We start from the raw sequence: 10,719 nt of genomic DNA, 5'->3' as shown, positions 1-10,719 counted from the left end.
TCCCACCTATCTCTCCTTCGGCTGACTCGTCCTCATCAACGACAACCTCTCATTCGCAAAACGAACCCCCCCTTCAGTTCTCTTCTACCAACATCTCGTCATCTCCTTCGCTCTTGGCTTCTCCATCTATTGTTCCTACATCTCATCATCCTATGGTTTCTAGGTCTAGATTAGGAATTCATAAACCTATTACTAAACTTAACCTCCATGTCGATTCCTCCTCCAATCTACCCAAAAATTACTTATAAGCTTTTAAGGATCCTAATTGGCTAAATGCAACGAGATATGAATAGAGTTCTCTCATCACTAATCGAACATGGACACTTGTTCCTTGACCACATGGTGCAAACATTATCAACTGCATTTGGTTATTTAAAATGAAACAACATGCATACGATTCTTTAGCTCGCTACAAAGTCAGACTTGTTGCTAATGGTCGCAGTCAAAGACCCGACATTAACTGTAATGAGACCTTTAGCCCTGTGGTTAAACCCACCACCATCAGGACGATTCTCTCTCTAGCTGTCTCTCAGAATTGTAAGAATCGACAAATAGACGTGAAAAACACATTCTTACACGAAGATCTTATTGATACGGTTTATATGCACCAGCCTCCTGGCTTCTGTGACCATCATTATCCTGATCACATTTGTTTATTACAAATATATCTTTATGGCCTTAAATAGGCACCACAGGCATGGTTTCATTGGCTTGCTCAATTTCTTAGTAAACTTGGTTTCTCTAACAGTCGATGTGACTCATCCTTGTTTACTTATCCATAGGGATCACATAGTGCATACTTACTGTTATACGTGGATGATATTGTCTTAACTGCTTCATCCAACCACCTTTTACAACAAATTATCAATACGCTTAGTACCTATGACAAATATGGGTGACCTAAATTTTTTTTCTTGGCATTGCGGTTACACGAGACAAGTCCGATATGTTATTATCTTAACGAAAGTATGCACTTGAGATTCTCGAAAGGGCTAACGTGCTTCACTGCAAGTCCTCTCTACTATGGCTGACACTTCGGCCAAACTAGGACCATCTGGTCCTCCGGTTACCGATCCAACTTTATACCGCAGTTGGAAGGTGGCCTTCAGTATCTCACTTTCACCCACACGGACATTGCTTATGTTGTTCATCAGATTTGCTTGTACATGCACGACCCTCAGGAACCTCATTTTACTATTCTCAAGCGTATTCAGTGATATATACGTGGTTCCATTGATCATGGTCTTCAACTATATGCCACCTCTAATCGAGATCTTATTTCTTACACCGATGTTGACCGAGCAGGTTGTCCTTCCACTTGCCGATCCACATCCAGTTACTGTGTGTTCCTTGGTCACAACTTAATCTCTTGGTCCTCCAATCGTCAAGGGCTGGTTTCACGATCCAGCGCCGAGGCAGAGTACAGGGGGTAGCAAATGTTGTTGTTGAAACCTGTTGGATCAGTAACTTACTTCGTGAACTTTTTCAACCACCTCTACGTGCTACTATACTTTATTGTGACAATGTGAGTGTTTTATACTTGTCTACAAATCCAGTTCAGCATCAAAGGACCAAGCACATTGAAATTGATATTCACTTTGTTCGTAACAAGGTAGCTTTGGGTCACATTCGAGTCATGCACGTGCCTTCCTCGCATCAATATGCCGACATTTTCACGAAGGGCTTGCCATCATCATTATTTTTATACTTCCGATCCAGTTTGAACATTCGTGAACCTCCCGTTCCAACTGCGAGGGGGGGCTGTTTTATGAGTGTATTTTGTATAGCCCATTGTTGAATTATTGTATTATTCTGTACAGGCCCATATGTAAACAGATTTATAGTGTTTTAATGAGATGAGATATGCATTGGAAAATTATTTGTGTAACATATATCTCCAAATTATTAATACATATTAATATACGTGCATCTTATGAACAGTGACATGTATTATGATGGGTGTTTTTTGGTTTTCTTTTTGTCGGCTTGGATTCTCTCTTTATTGGCTGATATTGAGCCAACTTCTTTGACTTTTTTTGTATGTTCGCCAGATGTTTCGATGTCCTGCATTCAGCTGTGGTGTATCAGACCACCCGTGCTTCCTTTGGCGATAATGTCTTCATGGTCCATGGGTTTCCCCATGACAGAGAGTTGGTCGCGCGGTGAGGGTTTTGATGGATTGCATGTACTCAGTGATACTTTGGGTGGAGAGTTTTGTGGGTCGATTGAGATTGTTTTTGATTTGTAAGAGATGACCGCTAGATGGGTTGGCATATGTTGATGCAAGGATGCGCCAAATTTCAGCAGAGGTTGAGGAGTGGGATACAAGAGGTACAACAGTGGCTGAGAGAGTTCCAAGAAGAGCACCAAAAATGAGTTTATCTTGGCGCACCCATGTTGAATAGGCTGGATTTGCAGTTGTAGTAGAGTTGGTTGTGATTGTAGGGGAGGGTGGTGGATGAGAACCATCTACAAATTTGTATAGATCTTAGCCCATTAGGGGTTGCTTGAGTTTGAGATTTCCATGGAATGTAATTGCTTGGAGTGAGCTCGATTGTGTTGTTGAAGTTGATTATGGTGAAGGGTTTTGTAGGTTTGTTGCTGTTGGGAATGGTAGCATCATTGTTGTTGGTCATGGCTGATGAAGAGTGTTTGCGAGTATAGAGGAGGATCAATAAAGCTCTGATACCATGAAATGGTTGAGAGTAAGATGATTTTTGATTAACAGGGGAGATGACTTTAAATAGCCAAGAACATCCCAACGTATATTACAGAGGATATTTGCAATTAAGGAGATTCCACTAAACTTAGGAAACTAAATAACAAACAGATATATAGAAGCAATTACATCAATATAGAATATATGCGGAATCACTTTTATACAGGGGAAAAATTGAGGAGGATATTTCTCCTTATCAAATTGTTCATTTATTTTAATATCTCTGTTGTGTTAACAGTTGGCAGGATGATGCATTATCAGAAGGCGCTAAAACTGCAAGATTTTATTGAGATGGCTAAAGATGATGGTTTGTTGTAGTTAGACTGATTCTTTCAAGAAATCCACATATCTAACATGTACAGATGTTTACAAGGATAACCATCTCGAAGAAGTGATAAAAATGAGTTATCTCCTCTCCTACTAGAATTTCTGCCAAGACATGGAAAAAGTACCAAGATACTTTTGATCACCAGAACTGGAATATTATTAGTTCATGGATTTCATTTGCATCTCAGGGTTGACTTTCTAATGTTAAATGATGATTCTTTCGGACAACTAACTTGTTATTGATTTTCTGCAATTTAATGATATTGTACTTCAGTAAAATAAAATTTTGACAAATGAGGATTATATTAATTTAAGATTTTTTTAAAACTTTAATAAACGCATACCACAACAAATCTCTCTTATTGTGTATATGCAACCAAGTGAATTAAGTTGGATATCACAGGACAAAGCCATAATCATGAACTTGGTTGCTTGAATATACAGGTTTTGTGATTTTTCAAATTCCACGGTTGTTTTTTTTTTATTTTTTATAAATAACAAAAAATGATATAAGAATCAACATTACTTAATAAGCTATATGTAAAAAGACTTGTGTAATTAAAAAATAGTTTGACCAATCAAAAGCACCTCATTTCAAGCATTGATGGGAGTCTTGGGATATTGCAAAATGAAAAAAACTTGAAATGATTAAAATCAAATTACATCAAGTTATTAGAGAGCAAATTCTTTCGATTCTCTATATCGTGTAAAAGAGTGGAAAAAATGGTGCGACACAAGATCATACAGAGCAAATTTAAATATCAATAACCAAAATGGTATTTACCTTCTTCACATATATTCTTAGGATTTTATAGGAGCTTCGCCTTTCTGTTTTGTCCCAATAGAAGGAAGACATAATTACCCTTTTCCTTTTCCCTTTCTTGATCTTTTCCTATAAATCCTCCAAAAGATTGAATCTTTATAGTTTGTTATAACCCACCATCTATGTCAAAGGTGCATTCTTTAATCTTGATGTACGTTTTCAAGAAAAAAGAAAAATAGAGTGCTAAATGATAATTAATAGATGTGTCATTACTTTCAGGAACATATGAAGATGAATTGCTAAAATAAATTACTTCAGTTTGATATTAATAAACAAGTGGCCTTTAGCAATTGCATATTGTAGGTCTTTTATTGTTATATTTTGAGGTCAGTTAAAGGTATATGATGCTAATATGCTACATCAAAAACCTGATACACTTTATGTTTGTCAGTAACAAGGTTTTAAACCCATGCGTTGCGGCGAGTATTTAAGCAATAACTTTTGTTGAAAGTACATTTCTATAAACAGAAAAAACCAATTAACGGTCATTTTAATAATTTCTTTTGAAAATATAATGGAAGTTCATTGCTACAAATGCTAAAGAAGCCATAAACCATAAGTAGGTTGGCTAAAAAACATGAGACAAGGTTATAATTGGTTTTTTGCTTATTAAAGCATTGAACTTTGAAAATAAATTTAGTCCTAGATTTTGTTCAAAATTTGAATTTTCAATAGTTTCCTTTTGTATTTTGGTGCATATAGGGACCAAAATCATTACAACAACGAAATATAGGAACCAAAATCGCAAAAAAAAAGTTATTTGGTAGCAAGCATGAAAAGTTAAGTAAAGTCAGTGACCATAAATGTAATTTACTCTACAAATTAAACAAAGCAAAATTATATACACATATGATACTCATGGATACACGGTTGAAGCATTGTGCTTTCAAAGTACCATGTTGTAATTTGGCATAGATTTTGAAGTATAATGCTAAAATAAATAAAACAAAAGTATGACCCCAAAATATTCAAACCAACAGAAATACGTTGTTATATCTTGTATTTAACTTGTTGTTACTCCAATAAATTAGATGCCAAAATATACAAACCAATGAAAGTATAATGTTATAATCGAGACTTCCTCAACTAAAAGCACCAGACCTTCAATATAATGCTAGAAAACCACAGATAATATACAAACCATACTTTAGTCCCCCAAGTAAAAGTACCTTACTTTTGATCTCATTGCTTGCTTGAGCATTCACACAGCAAGTTCAAAACACTTCTTCAACTTGGATGGTCCTTTTTTTGCCTAAAAAAGAAATAAGTATTCGATATAAACTAATATCAACCTCTGTATTCCAAAAATAAGCAAGCCAACCTACTGAATTTCCAAAAAGAAAAGCGAATTGGATAGTCCTTTTTATGTCAAATGTCAAGATCAAATTAAGGTGAAATTAGTAGTCTTTCTATTTATGCTTAAAATTTCAAAATATTAAATTCCCAAAATATCCCCAAATATAGCTGTCTTAAGGGTAATTTTGAAGAATTATAAACTTCTAAAATGAAGAATAAATATCAAATCATTGAAATTCAGATAAAATAGTCGAAAAAGCCCGACCTGGTCTTTGGGGCCTTTGAGTCTAAAAAGTCACATTCTAATATGATTATAGTTCGTTTTACTAAGCTTGGTCCGTATGTACAACTCTAGTTCAAACTGATCCACATTTATGTATATGTATTGAAACTACCTTGCCATTTTTTTTGAAAACCCTGATTACATCAAAGTACATTGTCATTTTTTGCATTTAAACTTTTTCTTTTCACTTACATCAAAGTACCTTGCCATGTTCATGTACTTTGAAAGCTCTATCCTATTAAATTAAATATTTTTGTCAACTTTGATCAAGCACTAATGCCATAATGGGAAAATGATAGTAGAATATTATATTAAGCAAACCAACCAAACATTTTTGCCAATTTAGCATTTTAGCATTTAATCGTTATAGATCCCAGACTATAAGAGCAATGTTGTTTTTTCTATGTGGTTTGAATGCAAGAAATAACAACATATTTAGAAAATGGAAAGGCACTTTGATTGGCCCTTGCCATTTGGTACCTTTTGTAATAACAACATAAATAGAAAATGGAAATGTGTGTTTAGTTCTATTTCCTCAAAAAACGTCACATATAAATTAAGGAGTATATATCAAGGAAGTGTTTGAGAATAAGCACTAATAACAAAATCAAACATCAAAAATCAAAAGAACCAAAGCTAAAGATCGAATTATAACGCTAAAAATGACTATTGGCAGACATTCATAACAAAATCAAACAACAAAAATCAAAAGAAAGATCATTCAATAGAATAGAGATCAATATCGAGATAACAACTACGATGAGTATACCTATATATGACTTGCTTTCATGCCATGGCCAAAAAAAAATCTATTTTAACCTGGGCCTAAATCAAACCCAAAAAAATCGATTGAAACAATCAATGCTTTCTCTTGATTCCAGTCACCTTCATCAATCGATGCAAAGTTTTGATTCGCGTAGTTGAAGACATATGCAATGGGCGGCGGTGGTTGGAAGAGAGGTGGCGGTGATGGATGGTTGTAAGTGATGTGAGGTCTGAAAAAGTTAAGAGAAAGAGGTCCCTTTCAAGCACTTACTACGTACAGTGTAATAACATTTCATCAATGTTAGAATACAAACATCAGATAGGTTAAATCAAATCAAATGTAGCACTGGTTTCTGTTCTGTTCTGTTCTTTTGGTTATTAATCATGTTCATAATTTAATGGAATCCAACACTGAATTAGGAGAATTCCTATTATATATAACGAACTAACAAAAAAAAAACACAACCATTCTTTTCCCCTGTTTAAAAGAAAACCATTAATCTAGGAGTAATTTGACCCAATCAATTCCTATGCAAATGTAATCCGTCCATGTTTCCGCAAATTACAAGATGACTTCACTATTTAAAATGTGTATCTCCTATTCCTATTCCTATATCAATCAAAATCAAACACAACAACAATTTCATCGTTTTCCATTCCACCATGGATCGCTCGACAAAAGTGTTCATCTTGATTTCTTTCTTCTTTTTATCGGTCATCTCAAATTTCAATCTCGTTCATGCTGAAGAATTGTTTGATTGTACTTTTGATCAGGCGGTTATGAAAAGCCAAGACAAATGGATTGTCCAGTTCCTTATACCTCAGTAATTTACTATTCCACATATACTTATTCTTTTTACTTTATCATAATATAAAACTTTAAACTATATATATATATATATATATATATATATATATATATATATATATATATATATATATATAATATGTGTTATGTGTTTTCTTATAGGTGTGGAGCTGTTAAAGGCCTTAAACCTGAATGGGACAAAGCTTCAGCTAATATGTGCGGAAAGGTCAAGTTTGGTGAAGTGAACTGTCAGAATTGTCCTGTAATATTCCTCGATTTTTTTTTCTATTTTTAAATTTAAACTAATATTATTAATCCATATTATTACTAATCGATTGCAATTTTTCAGGAATTATGTAGTAAGTATAAGGTACCACATTTCCCATATATTTTACAATTTGGTCCAGATAAAACAAAAGAGCCTGTCCAATACAAAGGAGCATGGAGTGCTGGAGCACTGGAAGAAGCTGCCAATCAAATTGCCTAAAAATAAGTTTTAAGTAAGGAATATTGCGTCAGAATACAACTTGTTTTTATTTGTCATAATTGTGAAACAATGACTCCATTGTTATGGTGTAACTTTTGTGTAAAAATCTAATAAAGGAAGATTTATATTTTGTTTATTTATATTCCAAATCATCTGACATATTTATAGCATCTGTAATGAATTTAATTTCATGGATTTATGATTTATCACTACTTATTACATATGGGATTTTCTAACATGTGTATAAGAAAGCATTAATTGAAGTATTAATTATCATAAATATTACCATAATTAAATATGATAAACATTAATTATAAACATATTCTTTATAATTAATGTATTTTACATTTAATTATGGTAATATTACATATATAACTAATGTTTATCACATTTAATTATGGTAATATTTCTTATAATTAATACTTCAATTAATGTTTCTTAAATGTGCCCTTAGGGCACATATTAGAAAATCTCATTAAATATTTAAAAACATTGGAGCATATAATTGATTTTGTTACCATTCATCAACCATTTAATATTCTTCAATCACTAATTTATCGATTATGGTATCACATTTTATATTTCTAATCAATAATATTTTTATTTTAACTAATTAATCAAATTTATAAATAATTATAATGAAAATGATATTTTTTTTATAGCTACACGGTTTATAAAAAAATCAATTCCAAATATAATATATGTTTAAAATAGAGGAGGGGGATTATAAATTTTTTCAAAAAATAAGATGATATACTAAACAAGCAATGAAAGTAGGTTGTTTATAACAAGTTAAATTTTGGTGTAATTGTGTGTGGGGCGCGACAGAGTAGTACTACAGAAGCACGTTGGTGATGGTGGTTATGGGTACATAGATTTGGAGGAATTTGGATGACACATTATGATTCGACAAAATTTATCGGTGAACGGGATGAACATGTGGTGAGAAAGATGAATTGTGTGCTTCAGTGAGAGGATTGTCTTGAAAAAGATTTTTGACTGATTCGATTTGTAACGGTGGCAACTACGATGTAACTACATGTAATTTTTATTGATTTAGGTTCTTCTTTTCTATTGACGATCACTAAACACATGCACATACACATCATATTTTTCATACTTTCTACTTCATCCATCATTTAATACTTCGCTAAAAAAATTTAGCTCACTCACTCATATACAATTCGTTGAATCCATTTTGGCATATTTATAATCTATTATCAACCCACAACTAATTCTAACAATATTTCCTAGTCATTTTCATCAACATTAATAAGTTAAAATCTAAATAAAGAAGGTTTGACTATCTATACATTGGAAAAAGAGCATTGTTTCTTTAAATATCACCTTGGCTAGATGGAAATATAGTTGTAGAAGTTCTAATTCTCTTGCCTCCAAATTCATAGTTTTGGCCATTAAGATTGACAATTTCTAATTTTTCCTTAAAAAATAATATTTCCTCCGTGGCATTACCTAAATAGATACAATTTCATTTACAATAAAACAACATTTCATAGTATGACTTTTATCAAGAGAGTTATTTATTTCACATTATATTATTAATATTGTATAATTTATATTATTGTGAATTATATTTTATGTTTCTAAATATGATAAATAATTATAGAGATTACCATAACAACAAATATTATCAAAATATTCATCCTCATAAATTAGTATACGTATGATAGAAACATATTTACAACCACAAATTAACCATTTAAACCTAAAACAATACACATTATCGTAAAAAGAGTGATCTTATATTTACGACTACAAATAAACCATTTAAACCCAAAACAATATACATTATCGGAAGAAGAGAGATTTGAGTTCTTGTTTAGAACTTAAACATTCAATCAGATCCAAAAAAAAAGTTCGAAGGTATGAGACCCATCAAAGAAGTCGATGGAGATCAAAGGAAGCAGACGGTGGGCGGTCAACAAAGGAAAGGGTTTCAATTAGGCGGGCGGAACTTTAATTTGAAGATTATGATGAAGCTTACGATTCAATTGAAGTCGATTAAGATGTAGGGGTGTTTCGGATTTTGGCTACACGCGACGGTTTAACGGAAGCAAGTTTAAAGGTAGAAATACCATTCTTTAGTATAAGAATCTTTTGGGGAGAAGATGCAGAATACTCTGACACTTCAAGAGATGAAGAACTTTCTCAACGTGCTTGCATACTTTACAAATTATAGGAATATGTACCTGTATTAGCAATGTATTACATATATTTACCATTAGAATGGTTATTTGTGTTTGATATTTTCTATTTTGTGCAATGGATTGTATTTTTTGTGTATAGTATTTTATTTTATATTATAAGACATTGAATGTGTGATTTAATTTGAATATTAGTAAATTTAAAAATAATATATGTTTTTAAAAATCTATCAAAAATCATGACATATAAACGTATGTCAAGAATTTATAAAAAAAAGGTAAATCATTTATGACATACAAATGGTATGTGGTAAATACATGACACAAAAATGCATGTTATCTTCATTTACGATTGCACTTTAATGGCATGCAATGCATGTCATTAAAGGTGTATTTTCTAGTACCTAAGTGCTTTATCTACCACTACGTAAATGAATGAAAAATTATACACACATATGATACTGATGGATACACGGTTGAAGCATTGTCCTGTCACAGTACCATGTTGTAATTTGGCATAGATTTTGAAGTACAATGATATAATAAATAAAACAAAAGTATGACCTCGAAATATACAAACCAACAAAAGTATGACCTCGAAATATGTTGTTGTATCTTGTATTTAACCTTTTGTTACTCCAATAAATCAGATGCCAAAAAAAATACAAACCAATGAAAGTATAATGTTATAATCGAGACCACCTCAACTAAAAGCACCAGACTTTCAATATAATGCTAGAAAACCACAGATAAAATAAAAATCATACTTTAGTCCCCCAACTAAAAGTACATTACTTTTTATCTCATTGCTTGCTTGAGCATTCACATAGCAAGTTCAAAACACTTCTTCAACTTAGATGGTCTTTTTTTCCTAAAAAAAGAAATAAATATTCGATATAAACTAATATCAACCTCTGTATTCCAAAAATAACCAAGTCAACGTATTGAATTTCCAAAAATAAAAACGAATCGGATAGTCCATTTTTTGTTAAATGTCTAGATCAAATAAAGGTGAAACTAGTAGTCCTTCTATTTATGCCTAAAAC

At 32.3% G+C, this 10,719-nt stretch overlaps 1 protein-coding gene across 1 annotated transcript; it reads left to right on the top strand.

The window, feature by feature from the left end:
• Positions 1-6,838: 6,838 nt before the first annotated feature.
• LOC145123492 (protein disulfide-isomerase 2-3-like) lies at positions 6,839-7,644 on the top strand. Its single transcript, XM_079058702.1, has 3 exons — positions 6,839-7,037; positions 7,184-7,283; positions 7,371-7,644. Exons 1-3 carry the CDS (start codon positions 6,877-6,879, stop codon positions 7,506-7,508), a joined length of 399 nt encoding a protein of 132 aa, XP_078914828.1. The 5' UTR covers positions 6,839-6,876; the 3' UTR covers positions 7,509-7,644.
• The last annotated feature ends 3,075 nt before the right edge of the window (positions 7,645-10,719 follow it).

The sequence above is a fragment of the Lactuca virosa genome, chromosome 7, assembly GCF_052849685.1.
Source record: "Lactuca virosa cultivar CGN04683 chromosome 7, Lactuca_virosa_CGN04683_v6, whole genome shotgun sequence".
Lineage (NCBI taxonomy): Eukaryota > Viridiplantae > Streptophyta > Magnoliopsida > Asterales > Asteraceae > Lactuca > Lactuca virosa.
This window is presented reverse-complemented; position numbering and strand designations above follow the sequence as displayed.